Source organism: Carlito syrichta, unplaced genomic scaffold (assembly GCF_000164805.1).
Source record: "Carlito syrichta isolate Samal-C Ts95f unplaced genomic scaffold, Tarsius_syrichta-2.0.1 Scaffold314289, whole genome shotgun sequence".
Classification (NCBI taxonomy): Eukaryota; Metazoa; Chordata; class Mammalia; order Primates; family Tarsiidae; genus Carlito; species Carlito syrichta.
In genome coordinates, this window is record NW_007258385.1 from 552,677 (window position 1) to 569,096 (window position 16,420).

At 45.6% G+C, this 16,420-nt stretch overlaps 1 protein-coding gene across 1 annotated transcript in view; it reads left to right on the plus strand.

Moving 5' to 3' along the window:
* Nucleotides 1-5,860, plus strand: part of MROH8 (maestro heat like repeat family member 8) — a gene marked incomplete at its 3' end in the record, with an annotated part of 62,847 nt that extends 56,987 nt beyond the window's left edge. The window contains exons 19-22 of the mRNA XM_008071314.1: nt 1,340-1,495; nt 3,860-3,982; nt 5,403-5,502; nt 5,795-5,860. Coding sequence (XP_008069505.1) covers nt 1,340-1,495; nt 3,860-3,982; nt 5,403-5,502; nt 5,795-5,860 — 445 coding nt within the window. The remainder of the gene's footprint in view (nt 1-1,339; nt 1,496-3,859; nt 3,983-5,402; nt 5,503-5,794) is intronic.
* Between the last annotated feature and the right edge of the window lie 10,560 nt (nt 5,861-16,420).

Genomic DNA, 16,420 nt, shown 5'->3' on the forward strand with positions numbered 1-16,420 from the left:
AAAACTCAAAAAAAAAAAAAAGAAATAAGCACACTCTATTTGATATAGAACTTTTACTTCCAGAGCATTTCAGATCTCCTTTCTTAAGACCTGTCCAGGTACCCTGTGATGTTGGGAGGGCTAGTGTTATTGCTGTTTATCAGATTTGTTAAAAACTGGGGCAACCTCCTCGGGTCCCTTCCCACTGTGGGAGCTTTTCTGTCCTCTCAATAAATCCTGCTTTCTAAAAATAAATAAATAGGCTGGGTTCGGTTGCTCAGCCTGTAATCCCATGCTTTGGGAGGCCAAGGTGAATGTAGTGAATTGCCTGAGCCCGCGGGTTCGAGACCCGCCTGGGCAGCGAGACCTCATCTCTACAATAAATCAAAAATTAGCTGGGTGTGGTAGCGCATGCCTGTAATTCCAGCTACTCAGAAGGCTGAGGCAGAAGGATCGCTGGAGCCCAGCAGGTCAAGGCTGCGGTGCCTGGGAGCGGCCACTGTACTCCAGTCTGGGTGACAGAGTGAGACTCCAACTCAAAAAACTAAAATAATAAAATAATAAATAAATAAATAAATAAAACTGCCCATAGAAACTTGCTAAGGTAGGCTGGGCTCAGTGGCTCAGCCTGCAATCCCAGCACTTTGAGAGGCCAAGGCTAGTGGATTGCCTGAGCCCACGGGTTCAAGACCAGCCCAGGCAACTTGGCAAGACCTTGTCTCTACAATACACCAAAAATTAGTTGGGCATGGTAGTGCACGCCTGTAGTTCCAGCTACTTGGAAGGCTGAGGCAGAAGATCGCCTGAACCCAACAGGTCAACTCTGGGGTGGCCATGAGCATGTGTGCCGCTGCGTTCCAGCCTGGGCAACAGAGTAAAACTCCAACTCAAAAATAAATAAATAAATAAACTTACTAAGGCGCTTACCTGCTTCATGGGGTAGTGAAGGAGAAAACACTGTCTTTTCCCTTCAAGAATAATCAAGAATGGGTCAAGATGGTGGGCTGTACTTACATCCCTGTCTCAAATCCCATTTATTTTCCAAAAGGAAATACAAGAAGCACAATGACCAGCACCTTGAATTTCAGCCAAATGGACTGTGTGAATGGGTAATACCAGTATCAGGCACAGGATCTGCCAACGACAGGTGGGACCATGCCCATCTCTCATTCTCAGTGAGAGGACAAGTAATGTCAAAGCAGCAAGTCTTACTGTCACCACATATGTTTGATTTCTTGCCCTTAGTTATACAGAGAGATAGCCTCCCATTAGGACTGGCTTTACAACCCACCCAGAGTCCATAGAAGCTAAACATGGACACATTTAGTGAGCTGCTTCTCTCTGGCTCCTCCCTTCACAGGTGAGACCCGAAGTGTGTCGCTTCTCCATGACTCTCTTTGGAGCCTCCATCAAGTCTATAAAGTATCCGAATAAGAAGAGGGTAGAGAACCAAGTCTTAGACAGCTTGATCCCACTGCTTCTGTATTCTCAGGATGAAAATGATGCAGTAGCTGAGGTAACACCTATTACCAACTTCTTTCTGTCCTGCATAACCTCAAATTTGGAGCCAACTCTGCAAATAAGCATTCTTTTTTTTTTTTTAATTGGAGTCTTACTCTGTTGCCCAGGCTGAAGTGCAGTGGTATGCTCATGGCCACTGCAGCCTTGACCTGCCGGGCACAGGTCCCACAGATTCTAGGAGAAGGCTGGCATTGTCACCTCCCTGCTTTCCTGGACAGAGCTGAAAGCACAAGGCTTCCGATTTAGAAACAGGACTTAAGATGAAGCTGAACCCTGGTACCTCATTATGAGGAGAGTTTTGTGGCTCTAGAGCCATATATATGACATGTGTTAGGCCCCAATAAAGCATGGAGCCACTTTATTGGGGTCTAACACATGTCTCTTGGTCTGGGGCACCAAGACTTCCACATGTCTGTTATAGCTCCCCATCCCAACCAGGTGCTGGGGAACTATAACAGACATGTGGTCTAGTGCCCCAGTCCCGCTCTGCCAACTCTCTGCAATTAGGAAAGACCTAGAGCAGTCCAGGCCCTGAGCTTGTCAACTGTCCAGAGTTCATTTTAGTGCTATTTCCTTCTCTTTTAAATCTTGAACAACCTTCAGATTCCTTCAAGGCTCCTCAGAGAGAAGACTAAGCAGAGAGGAGGGGTCTAGCGTAAAACAGGTCAGGAACCACTGTCACAGTGAACATAATAAACACCCATATAGCCACCACCCACTTCAAGAAATAGAAATACATCATACACCTATCTCCAACTGAATTTCCCCCAAAACTATCATCCTGGCTTTTGTTGTATTATTTCTGTAAATTTTTTCATGTTTTAAAACTTTGTCTGTTGTATCATTCTACAAAATTTTCAGCAACTTTTTTGTTTAACTTTATAGGAGATATCTGTGTTGTTTAGCTCTAGTTCATTTATTTTCACTGCTATAGAGAGTGCTATCATATGCATAACCTATAACTTATCCCATTCTCCTGTTCCTGGGCATTTAGATAGTGTTCAGTTCTTCATGATTAAAATGCTGCAATGAGCATTCTTTGTTTTTCTTATGGATATGTATGAGAGTTTCTTGAGGGTGTAAACCCAGAAGTAGAATATCTAGGTATCTTTAACTTTACTAGATATTTACAAATTACTAAACAAAGTAGCCAAACACTAGTAGGTAAAAATCAGTATTTTCATCAGTCGCCAAAGGAAGTTTTATAGCTCCGATATCTAGTGAACCTGAAATGAAATACTGACTTGGAGAGTCATCCAAGTGTGCAAGGGTGGCATTCTGAGAGCAATGATAAGGAAGAGCCCCACTTGCCACGTTCTGCTCAAATATCTGGATCTGGAGGGGATCAGTACTCTAGAGTGTCTTCCAACCTGGGAATGCCACAAGAACAGGAAGAGTCAGGCACTTCACTTCCCTGTGTAGAGTGACAGAAAAATGACATGGGAGCAGCAAGTGGGCATGGGAGCCTTATCTCCAGAGCACAAGGTGGCAGAAATCCCTGCCTGAGCGTTTGGTCTAGACATTTTCTGGCACTATCACTTCTGGCCAAGGTCAATGGTTTCTTCATCCTCCCCAGAACCCTGTGGTTTTTATGGATCCCCTTTAGAGACTGTTCGGGGAAGTTGGAGGAGGGCAGGATTCTACTTCCTTCCCACCCCTCTGCTCACTTCAGGGTAATTCTGAGCTTATCAGTTTTTCACACTCGGTTTTAAAAATAAAATGTTAGAGCCGGTCTCAGTGGCTCAGCCTGTAATCCCGCGCCTTTGGGAGCCCGAGGTGAGTGAATTGCCTGAGCCCGCAGGTTCGAGACCCGCCTGGGCAACTTGGCGAGACCTCATCTCTACAATAAATAAAAAAATAGCCGGGCGTGGTAGTGCACACCTGTGGTTCCAGCTCCTTGGAAGGCTGAGGCGGAAGTATCGCCGGAGCCCAGCAGGTCGAGGCTGTGGTGGCCGGGAGCGGCCATTGCGCTCCAGTCTGGGCGACGGAGTGAGACTCCAACTCAAAAAAATAAAATAAAATAAAATAAAATGTTAGGCTGGGCTCAGTGGCTCAGCCTGTGATCCCAGCACGTTGGGAGACCGAGGCAAGTGGGTTGCCTGGGCCCACGGGTTCAAGACCAGCCCGGGCAACTTGGCGAGACCTTGTCTCTACAATAAATCAAAAATTAGCCGGATGTGGTAGTGTGTACCTGTAGTTTTGGCTACTTGGAAGGCTGAGACAGAAGGATCGCTGGAGCCCAGCAGGTTGATGCTGGGGTGGCTGTGAGTGTGCCTGTGAGTGGGGTGATGGAGTGAGACTCCAGCTCAAAAAACATAAAATAAAATAAAGTGTTGATCTATGATCATCTTTTTCACAGGAGAGCAGGCGAGTCCTAGCTATCTGTGCCCAGTTCCTGAACTGGAAGCTGCCCCAAGTCGTGTACTACAAAGATCCCTGGTATATCATACCTACTGAAGTTGAAGCAATCTGCGAATTCTTTGTATGTGAGCAATAATGACTTTGTTAACTCTTTAACATGCTGACACATTTGTTTTTTTCACACTTGTTTTTAATGAAGGAACATAGCATACAGGACACATTGCCCATCATTCTTCACATAGCAGTTGATGTCCATGAACTTTTTTTTTTGTTATGGATCTATTTGTCTATAGTTCCTTCCCAACTGAGTCACAAATGTACTCACAGAAAGACTGGTGAACTCCTGGGAACCCTACCAACCTGGCTCAGAAACTGCGAGTTCAGGCAGATACAGTATTCTTGGGAAATTACCTATGGGCTGAATTGAAATGGAATTATGCTGTTGCCTTTATAATTATCTCTAATCCTTTCCTTGAATAGAATGAGTTGTTTTACTTTCCGTCAGAGCATGTTCAGGGAATCCCAAGCAAGGGCTGCCATGTTGTGTGGCCATGCAGCATGATGACACATGCCACTGGCTCTACCAGGACCCAGATGGCATCCTTTTTCCTCAAAAACTTGACAAAGGTTCCTGCGGCTGGTCTTGAGGGAGGCTTGAGCCAGGGCAGCCTCAGGAAAGCCCATCCATGGTTGTCTAGAAGTTGACCCTAGAACAATCTGGATGAAGACCCTAGGAATGACTAATCCCAGGCATCTTCTGCATATAGGACGCAGAGTGGGTTCCTCTGATCAGCCTTGCAGTGCCTGGTGCCAGGCTATCCACTAAGGATTCTCTCTCTGACCAGCAGCCACACCCATAGCAGATGCACTGATGAAGGTAGTTACAACTGGAAAGTTGGTGCTGTCAGGGGATAAAGCTACAATTTGTTCATGTTAACTAAATTATAAGTTCTCTGAAAACAAGTTCCTGTTTCCTTCCCTCCTATCCCTGAAGCAACTGTCCCCATATGAGATCCACTGAGAGTTGCGTTCATTTGCCAAAAGGCATAACACATCCATTGTGTGCATCAGACCATGAAGAACCCAAGGATTAAAACTTCCTGAGTGGGACTTGAAAGCTAGTAAAGGAATGAAATCTCTGTAGAAAATTAAACAGAAACTCATGGCAAAAAACAATATGTGCCAAGAGAGGGTTACCTGAAGAATTGTCAGAGCAGGGTAGATCAGGCAGGCAAGAGGGAGGGTGGAGGCAACCTCACAGGGAGGGAGCCTGGAGAACAAAGACTTGGATACAGAGACAGCTAGAAAAGCACTGCAGGCACAATATGTGGCATGAGTGGGTGCAAGCAAGGGTTACTCAGAGGATGTCACTTGGTTTAGGGGCTTGTTGTGGCATAATGTTCATTCAGCAACTGTAGTTTTTTCAAGTACTTCTATACTCTATGTCTGACACAATCTCTGACCCTAGAAGCTGTAACGAGACTGATCAAAATAGTGTTGCAACTTCACTGCCTTGGACTCTTGCTTTTTTCTCCACTTAGGAAAAAAAATGCAAGGGGAAAATTAACATCCTAGCCCAAGCATTAATGTACTCCAAGAATGCAAAACTTCCCATCAGAAGATCAGCAGTCTTGTTTGCAGGTACAAAGAAAATGCTTTCATTTCTACAATCACTTTTGTCCTACACTTTCCCAAATTGTGTTGAGTATCCCCAGTCTATGAAGACGACCTTGAACATACTTGCAGGAGAGAGGGGCTGTGCTACCTAGGGTAACTACCACCAGGCACTTGGAAGTCTAGGTTTTGGAATCTGCCTGATTATCAAAAGGTCAATTCTTCCAGCTGCTTCAATTTTTCAGTGATAAAAACCCTGAGATATTAATTTCCAAGAGCAAATCCAGATCACGGCTCACTGTCTTTATCCTGCATTTAGGGCTCTTATCAAAGTACATGGATCACAATGAGCTCAAGACAAAGGACACCGACTGGATAGAGGATGGTAAGTGATAACAGGCCTTGAATTGGGGGTGCACCCATATTTTAGAGAGTACCTGAGGCAGTGACTGTGGGCAGTCTCTGTAGCAAAGCTGAGACTCTAAGATCCAGAAAACCCGACTTTGGCAGCAAGAAAACCAATGATGACTTCAACTGAATGACAGTCTCATCCCAGTCCAGTTCCCCCTTTAGGAAAGGACATGACCTGAACCTTGTCTGTCAGGAAATAAGACATGACCTAGAAATACTATCTTAGTAAATGATGATGATACCTCACAAGTACCACAGAGATGACTGTAGAACTATTTTCTATAAACAGCTGTCCTATAAGGTTGTAGGACTTGATAATGTTTTATAGACATGTAGACAGCCATCATGCAAATGATTTTCTGAATTGTCAGTGAGTAAAAATGTTCTAAGCTGTATAGCTCTCTGTGCAATTTAGCACTCAAATAATTTGTTCCCACTTAAGAGGTAGTTCTCAGCCTCCATCAAGTCAAGGCTGTGGTGACCGGCTGCCCTCCAGCCTGGCTGTGGCGTACCGCTGCCCTCCAGCCTGGGTGACAGAGTGAGACTCCTACTCAAAAAAAAAAAAAAAAAAAGAAAGAAAAGAAAAGAAAAAAGTAAATGCCACGAAATGCATAAATCTCACAAGCCAAAATTATTATTAATACTTTATTAAATCTTACGCAGTTCATTACTTTTGAAATAAAAACTTATAATTGGTAAAACAGCTAGGAGTTAAACCTACTTAAGAAAGATCAAACAATGCTCGCTTCGGCAGCACATATACTAAAATTGGAACAATACAGAGAAGAAGAGCATGGCCCCTGCGCAAGGATGACACACAAATTTGTGAAGCATTCCATATTTTTTACTGCATATTGATAAATGTCTTTTTAAAATAACCAGTCCCTCTAAAAATAAAAAGGAAGATCAAGTCACTTTTCTCTAAGATCTCCCACTTTCTCACAGACAATCAGAAGCAACATGAAAGGAAAAAGTCATGCAGATTATTCTGTGAGGTAGGAGTCTACATGGTCGACTCTGTTCAATTAAAAGAAAATTATTTTCTTTTCTTTCTTTTTTGAGTTGGAGTCTCACTCTGTCGCCCATACTGGAGTGCAGTGGCCGCTCCCGGCCACTGCAGCCTTGACCTGCTGGGCTCCCGCAATCCTTCTGCCTCAGCCTTCCGAGTAGCCGGAATTACAGGCGTGCGCTACCACGCCTGGCTGATTTTTTATTTAATGTAGAGATGAGGTCTCGCCAAGTTGCCCAGGTGGGTCTCGAACCTGCGGGCTCAGGAAATCCACTCACCTCAGCCTCCCAATGCGCAGGATTATAGGCTGAGCCACCGAGCCCGGCAGAAATTATTTTCTAATTTAAAACACTGGGGACCCAGAGTTTCTTTTCCATTCAAAAGCTATCTATATAGGAGATCTATAGTATAGAAGATCTATATAGAAGATTTTCTATATAGATAGCTTTTGAATGGAAAAAATATATATTTGTATGCATGGTAGGAAATTGCCATTTTGTAGGCGAAAAACAGTTAAATCTCAACAATGTCATGTAGTTTGACCTGTCCTAGCAGTGGCTTACCTATCTTAGAATCAAGGTATTCTGAGACTCTTTCTGAACAAGTTTATGTCATATACCACAGGTAATTTTTAAGATAAATTTAAACAACAACAAAAAAAACCCCAAAATTTAAATATCAATTTAAACCGATTCATGACAAAGTAAGTTTCCATGTATTTGCATTCAGAATTGACGTCTCTTTCATTTAGTCTATGGAACATGTAGACAATCTCAGGGCAAAAGGTGAAAAACTAGAAGCTAGTGCAGTGTTTCATTTTGGAAATAAACATGATGAATTTAAAGGCAAAATACTGCTTAAAAAATAAAAAAACTCCGCCTGGGCTCGGTGGCTTAGCCTGTAATCCCAGCACTTTGGGAGACCAAGGTGAGTGGATTGCCTGAGCCCATGGGTTTGAGAACAGCCTGGGCAAATTGGCGAGACCTCATCTCTACTATAAATCAAAAATTAGCCAGATGTGGTAGGACACACCTGTAGTTCCGGCTACTTGGAAGGCTGAGGTGGAAGGATCGCCGGGGCCCAGCAGGTTGACACTGGGGTGGCCCTGAGTGTGCCACTGCACTCTAGCCTGGATGACGGAGTGAGACTCCTACTCAAAAAAAAAAAAAAAAGAAAGAAAAAGCACCAGACTGTGAGGAGGTCTTCAGCATTTTTGAAACCTTAGAGAATTATAAATAAAAAAGAGAGCCTTTCTAAGTATGATACCACAGGGAGATCCATAAAGTAAAAGAATGGTGGATTTGTCTACATAAAAATTGTAAAAACTAACTTTGAAGAAAAGAGAAACAGGTAATGAAATAGGGACCGAGCGCTTAATTCACAGACACTGACACCAAAAATACAAATTATAAAAAGGAGAGGTTTATTAGCCAAGAGCCGGGCTGGCGGCCACTTGCCTGCTGGACATGACAGTCCCACAGCAAGGGGCCCCCATTAACTGTAGGGACTTGCTTAAATGGGGCAAAACCACACTGGGACTTTCCAAGTGGGCCAAACCGCAACATCCTGGAGGCCTAGGTACTTTTCAAGCAATGCAAGCGGGGTTCACAGAAGCAAAAAAAAAAAAAAAAGCTGTTAAACAGTTTAACCTAGCCAGCAGGTGTTGTTGCCGGTTTCCAGGAAGGGAACTTTTTTTTTTTTAACTGTGCAAAGGTTGAGTATATGCTTAGCCTAATTTTTGACACTGTAGATGTCTTTTTAAGCCCCCTTCCACATTCCCCCCTTTCAGTTGTTCCTGGAGTCAAATCATTGACTCTTTATACAGGGGAGTTCTGAGGACCATTAATTTTATTGATGACACACTATTTTTAACATAACCAAGGAGGCTTTTAACTAAGCAAGGCCATACTGTTATACCTATTAGGAGTAGGAGGAGAGGCCCCGCCACTGCTGAGATCAGAGTTGTAAACCAGGGGGACCAAGAGAAGAGGGACTGATACCAATTTCCCAAGGCTTATCTTTGCAGTTTTCTTTGTTTTAGATTGTCTCTTACCAGGGCAAGAGTGTCTTGGATGACCCCAGATTGGTTTGCATAGAAACAGCATGTTTTTTAGGGCCGTGCATAGCCCTCCCTGCTTCATGAAGAGGAGATCAAGTCCCCTCCTGTTTTGGAGCACGACCTCGGCTAAGGAATTAACTTGCTGCTTTAGGCAAGATATGCTCCACTCCAGGAGTCCTAGGTTTTTATCAACATGTTTAGTTAGCTTTTTGAGGTTTTGGTTCCCAATGACCAGAGAAGCTGTACTTATTGCTGTGGATCCTGCAATTCCTAGGCTAATGAGGAGGGGCACTAATATGGGGACCCGCTTGGATTGCCCAAGGCCTGAGAGTCCAAGGTGTTCTCATCCCTCCATGCCTTCATAGATATATACCTGGGGTAGTATATGCACTAAGACACAGATTTCTGCAGTGTCCCTGAAGTATTTTAAAGCAATACAGGGTGTTATACCTTGTATACAAGCAAACCAGGTGGTGGCGGTGCAACAGGTCTTTAGAGGTTTTTCTAAGGAGCAATAGTTTCGCACCCCCATGCAGCACAGTGGTGGTGTCCTGCTTTGTGGCAACAGGCTGGTCCCGATACTGGGCAAGCATAAGAAACAACAGATTTAAATTCCTTTTCATAAGCTAAGGTGCCACATTTGTCAGTGTGTGTGTCCCCGAGGGTTAGACCTGGCCATAATTTATAAAGGTTAAAATTAAAAACAGGCTGCCTGCTTCCTTTGTAGGCGGCAATTACGGTCCCAGTGACAGTATTTCTCAGTTCCCAGGAATAGTTCCCTGGAGGATAGGGATTACGCAGATTAGGCCAATAGGCCTCAAATTGGGGAAAGTATACAAGGAATATAATTAAGATACTGGCCCTGCAAAAGTCTTATCTTTAGAGGATCTTCTCCAGTAGCTGGTTTGACGACTTTCCATGTTTCCAGGGGCACGGTGGTGGCTGCCTTTACTTGTGAATGGTGAATCCAAGGGCGGACACTGCTGACTTTGATGGCTGTAGGAATAGTAAGGATTACTATGTGGGGCCTTTTCCACCTTTGGTGAGAGCCTCAGCTTTGTGCCATTTTATCCAGACCTGGTCACTGGGCTGGAACAGGTGTGGATGTGCCGGAACCGGTTTCCAGAAGGCTGCCTGCACAGTCTCAGTGACAGCTTGCTGAACTCTTTGAAGAGCCTGCACTGAACTCTTTGAAGAGCCTGCAGTGACTGAAGCAAATTATGGTTAGACAGTTCTAGTGTTTTTTCCAGTCCAATTTTTGGAAGTAATGGGGCAGGGGTGTCCAAACAGAATTTCAAAAGGGGTTAGACCCTTGATGTAGGGGGTACACCTGGCCCTTAAGAGGGCATAGGGAAGGAGTGTTTACCCAACCTTCGCTGGTCTCCAGGGTTAATTTGGTTAAGGTCTCTTAAGTGTCAGATTCATTTTTTTTTACCTGTCCTGAACTCTAGGGATGATAAACACAATGTAAGTTCCAATTTATCCCCAAGGTTTTTGCAATACCTTCAGTAAGCTTAGAAATAAATGCTGGGCCATTATCTGAGCCTATTGAGATAGGTAGACCATATCTTGGTATGATGTTATTTAAGAGTTTCTTTACTGTTACAGAAGCAGTTTCAGTTTTTGTAGAAAATGCCTCAACCCATCCCGAGAAGGTGTCTACTAAGACCAATAGGTATTTATATTCATATTGCCCAGGTTTGACTTCTGTAAAGTCTATTTTCCAATGTCTCCCAGGGGTTAGTCCCCTATCTTGGACCGCTTGGGTGGATACACTGACCTTAGCATTATTAGTCTGCTGGCATGACACATAGCCTTGAATGAGCTCCTGGGTGAGCTGATCCAGATGAGGGAGATAGAATTCTTTTCTTATAAGTTCGGTTAGTTTTGTTCTTCCCAAATGAGTACCTTCATGGAGCTGCCTTAGAATTTGTTGTCCCAGGACTTGAGGGAGGAAGGTTCTGCCGTCCTGAAGTTGAAGCCTTCCCTCTGGGTTTGAGGTTGTCTGCAATTTTTGTGCAGCGAGGAGGTCTTCTTCTGTATATTTTGGTGGCTCACATAGAACCAGAGGAGGCAGCGCCAGCAGGCATGTGGTTCTACAGTAAGCAGCTTCTCTGGCTGCTTGATCTGCTTTTCTATTTCCTATTGCCTCTTTTGAGTTTCCTTTTTGGTGACCCGGGCAATGGATGATGGCGACCTGCTGTCAGTGTAGATGTTGACAACTTCTCCTTCACCTGCTTTTAGGGCCTTGGTTAGGGCAATTGGTTCTGCTTTTTGGGCTGATGTTCCCTGCGGAAGAGGCTCAGCCCAAATAGTTCCCTGTAGAGTACCACTGCTGCCCCTGCATACCTTACCCCATTCTGGATGAAACTGCTGCCATTCGAGAAAAGCGTTAGGTCGGGGTTTGTTCTCAGGACATCAGTTAGGTCCCAGCACAGCTTCTAGAACTCGTTGTTTCATAACAACAATGCGGTGGCCCCGTGGGACGTTATTCCAGTAGTAAAGTTGTGGGGTTCAAGCTGGGGGTATGCTGGAACTTGATGTGGGGTTGATCTAAAAGTAGTGCTTGATAATGAGTTATTCAGGCATTCAATATCCATTTGTCAGGGGCCCCTTGGAGTAAAGACTCCACTGCATGCATGGCCATGACAGTCAGATTCTGCTCCAATGTTTGTTTGTCTGAGTCCTTTACTAACATGGCAATGGCTGCTATAACCCACAAGCAGGGCAGCCAACCTGAGGCTACTGGGTCCAGTTTTTTTGACAGGTAGGCAACCGACCTGTTCCATGGGCTGAGCTTTTGGGTTAAGAACCCCCGGGTGATGCCTCATCTTTCATACATGTAAAGGTGGAAAGGTTTTTCAATATCCAGCAAGGCCAGGGCCGGAGCTGAGACCAGGGTGTTTTTAAGGGCTTGGAAAGCTTTGTCCCCCTCCAGTGTCCATTTAAATTTAGCCTCTGAGCTGGGCTTGGTGGCTCAGCCTGTAATCCCGCGCCTTTGGGAGGCTGAGGTGAGTGGATTGCCTGAGCCCATGGGTTCGAGACCCGCCTAGGCAACTGGCGAGACCTCATCTCTACAATAAATCAAAAAATGAGCCAGGTGTGGTAGCGCACACCTGTAGTTCTGGCTACTAGGAAGGCTGAGGCAGAAGGATCGCCGGAGCCCAGCAGGTCGAGGCTGTGGTGGCCGGGAGTGGCCACTGCACTCCAGTCTGGGCAACAGAGTGAGACTCCAACTCAAAAAAATAAATACATACATAAATAAATAATAAAATAAAATTACCCTCTGGCCCCTTGGTTATTTTATAGAGGGGTTTTGTGAGTTCAGCAAACTTAGGGATCTATAGTCGACAGTACCCTATAGCTCCCAAGAATTCCCGGACCTGCCTTTTGCTTCCTGGGGCCGGGATGCCTGCTATAGCCTGAATGCGCTGGGCAGTCAGGAATTTTTTACCTCTTTTAAGGTTATATCCAAAGTATGTGGCTACAGTTACACAGAGCTGAGCCTTTTTTACTGACACCCGATACCCCAGAGTCTGAAATTTTTTTAAGCAGGTGCCAGGTGGCATGCAGGCACTCATCTTCTGATGTAGCTACAATTAATAGATCATCTACATACTGTAGCAGAGTCACTTCAGGATGCTGTTGCCGGAAAGCTCAGAGGTCTTGGCAGAGAGCTTCATCGAACAGCGTGGGAGAGTTTTTAAATCCTTGTGGGAAGCTGGGCTCGGTAGCTCAACCTGTAAGCCCGCACCTTTGGGAGGATGAGGTCAGTGGATTGCCTGAGCCTGCGGGTTCGAGACCCACCTGGGCAACTTGGCAAGACCTCATCTCTACAATAAATTTTTTTTTAAAAATGAGCCGGGTGTGGTAGTGCGCGCCTGTAGTTCCAGCTACTTGGAAGGCTGAGGCGGAAGGATCGCTGGAGCCCAGCAGGTCGAGGCTGCAGTGGCCGGGAGTGTGCCACTGCCCTCCAGAGCCTGGGCGACAGAGTGAGACTCCAACTCAAAAAAAAAAAATCCTTGTGGGAGTCAAGTCCAGGTTAACTGGCCATTTTCCCCTTTGCAGGATCTGTCCATTCAAAGGCAAACAAGGGTTGGTTCTACTTAGCCAATGGGATGCTGAAGAAGGCATCCTTAAGGTCCAGGACAGTGTATACCTGCCTCTCTGGAGTTAACCCACTGAGGAGGGTGTATGGGTTGGGGACTGTAGGATGGATATCCTCCACTCGCCTGTTGACCTCCCTGAGGTCCTGGACAGGGCAGTAGTCTCCTGTGCCCGCCTTTTTGACAGGAAGAAACGGGGTGTTCCAGGATGAGTGGCATGGCACTAGGATTTCAGCTTCCCGGAGACGCTGGATGTGGATTGCTATGCATTTTCAGGCCTCTGGGGATATAGGGTACTGTTTTACCCTAATCGGTGTTGCCTGACTTTTGAGCTGTACTACAACTGGCGGTTGATGAGATGCCAGCCCAGGGGAGTTTAATTCGGCCCAGACAGGGAAACTCAGTCTGGAGCTGAGCCAGCAGTATGGCGTTTGAAGAGCCAAGAGGGGCCCCACCTTCTGTTAACACATATTCCTCACTTAAGGGAACAGTAACAAGAATTTTTGATGCTCCTGGTGGGTTTAGGCTTACTGTTGCCATGGTTTCCTGAAAACCTATGTTGGCCTTAAGCTTGTGTAAGAGGTCACGTCCCAGGAGTGGGTATGGGCAGTCTGGCATTACTAGGAATGAATGTTACTTCCCCTTTTCCCAAATTTATTGTTCTTTTGGTGGTCCAGGGGCATAATTGAGTCCCGGTTGCCCCCTGAACCAAGGAATGCTTATTCTGAAGCGGGTCATTGTACTTTTGGAGGATGGAATGCTCAGCCCCTGTATGCACTAAAAAGTGGACAGGGCTTCCCCCCACTGTTAAGTTTCACCCTGGCTCCAGGGGGGAATTGACAAAGCCCTGGCTCCATCAGTCAGTTTGCAATTGAAGCACAGGACTAGATTTCGGTGAGCACCCCCCAAAAGGGCATTCTTGTGGTCGGGGTGGCCTGTCTGGGCAGTCTTTTACCCAGTGCCCAATTTTTTTACAGTAGGCGCATTGATTTTTTGCTAGTGGAGTTTTTTGCCCAGTGCCGGTTCCTCTTTTCCCTGTTGGCTGCTTGGCTTTAACTTCCTGTAAAGTTAACTTGCTGCTACTACTTTGGTCATCTTTTTGGTTTGTTGGTTTTCAAGCAGGTCCCTGCTATTATAGACCTTCTGGGCTACCTCGATTAATTCTGATAATATTTCCCCTTCAAATTCTTCAATTTTCTGCAATTTCTTTCTTATATCAGGGGCCAACTGGGAGACAAAGGCTATAACTAAAGCCCTCCAATTTTCTGGAGCCTCTGGGTCTATGGAAGTATATGTCCGATAGGCCTCTATAAGGCATTCCAGAAAAGCCATAGGAGATTCCTGTGAGCCTGAGTTACCTCACTTACCTTAGACAAATCTGTGGGCCTCCTGGCAGCAGCCCAGAGACCCAACATTAGAGTACAGCGATAGGTGGTGAGACACTCCCTACCATGATTGGTGTTTGGGTTCCAATTAGGCCTCTCAATGGGGAAGACATGGTCCACATGGTCCTGCTCTGCTGGTCTGCCATCCAGTCCCAGGACCAATTTCTTTGCCTCCTGATGGATTCGTTCTCTTTCTTCCACAGTAAAAAGGGCTTGAAGGAGCTGATGGCAGTCATCCCAAGTGGGCTGATGGGTGAAGAAAACAGTTTCTAAAAGGCCCATGAGGCTCTGAGGTTTTTCAGAGAATGCCGGATTTTGGTGCTTCCAATTGTAAAGATCACTAGTAGAGAAAGGGACATAAACCATAAAGAGCTGGCCTCCCAAGCCTCCTGCATCTAGTCCCAGGGCCTGTCTCAGTGGGAGGACTGTGGTAGTTTGTGGTTCTGAGTTCCCTGAAGATGAGTCAGGGCTAGTTAGTTTATTGGGGGCAGTTGGGCCCCCAGGAGATGCATGGGGAAGAGGGGAATAAAGGAGATGATATGAGGACCCACTCCTGGTGAGTGACAGGCTGAGAACCTTATGGGTCCCCTGCTCCTGCTCGGATGTAGAGTAGGGTGGGGGAATTTCATCATCCTCTGGTGGGTTCTGGAGGACCAGAGGTTTGGCTTTTGGAGTTTCCTGTAGGGCTAAAACACGAGAAGAATTAGCTTTTTTTTCGGCTTTCTTCAGCCAGGATGGCTGCTGCATTACCAGGAGGTACCAGGCAGTGATGTACAGAATCTGGTGAGGGTGGCATCGATAGATAAACTATCGGACCTTCCCCACTATGGCAGGGTTGAAGGTCCCCTCCGGCGGCCAGCTGCAATTAGGAAATGTGGGCCATTCGAGGGAATAAAACGTGGTTAGGTTTCCTTGGTTTACCTGATAACCCAACTGCTGTACCACTCCTTGGAAATCCTTGAAGCAGCACAAAACCAGTTGCAGAGGGGTGTCAGGCTTAGAGCACTGCTGCCCCATAATATCGATAACAATGACAGACACAACAGTGACTAACACTGAACAAATAAAGACAATAACACAAACTGAACAGACCTAACTGCCCAAGGGCAATGCTGGTGGGCCCAATGACATCTCACTGGGACCTCGGACCCAGGAATTAGTGCTGCATCCAGCTTTCCTGTGGGTCCAACCAGAAGTGCACACAAACAGAACAGGAAGTTGCCTCACCTCTCAGAGGGCTCTGGGGACGTTGTCAGTCTACCAGAGACGACAATCAGCCATCTGCGAGTCCACAGACTCACCAGGCCCGATGAATACTGAGATCATGGGTATGCAGACCCACAAGGTCAGCTGGTGACTGGAGCTGGAGATTAAGCTCTTGGATCTCCCGGGTGAGCCCCCAAATGAAATAGGGACTGAGCACTTAATTCAGACACTGACACCAAAAGTACAAGTTATAAAAAGGAGAGGTTTATTAGCCAAGAGCCGGGTCGGCGGCCACTGGCCTGCTGGACATGACAGTCCCACAGCAAGGGGCCCCCATTAGCTATAGGGACTTGCTTAAATGGGGCAAAACCACATTGGGACTTTCCAAGTGGGCCAGACCGCAACATCCTGGAAGTCTACATACTTTTCAAGCAATGCAAGTGGGGTTCACAGAAGCGAAAAAAAAAGCTGTTAAACAGTTTAACCTAGCCAGCAGGTGCTGTTGCCAGTTTCCAGGAAGGGAACTTTTTTTTTTTAACTGTGCAAAGATTGAGTACATGCTTAGCCTAATTTTTGACATTGTAGATGTCTTTTTAGGCTCCCTCCCACAGTAAAACTGAAAAGCAAGCAATAATATGGGGGGAAATATTTGCAACATGATAAAGGGTCAATGTCCTTAAAACAAATTAGTAAATTCTCAAATGAAAAATGACAAACAATGTGAATAAGCAGTTCATAGATTACTTTAAAATAGCCAAGACATAGATGA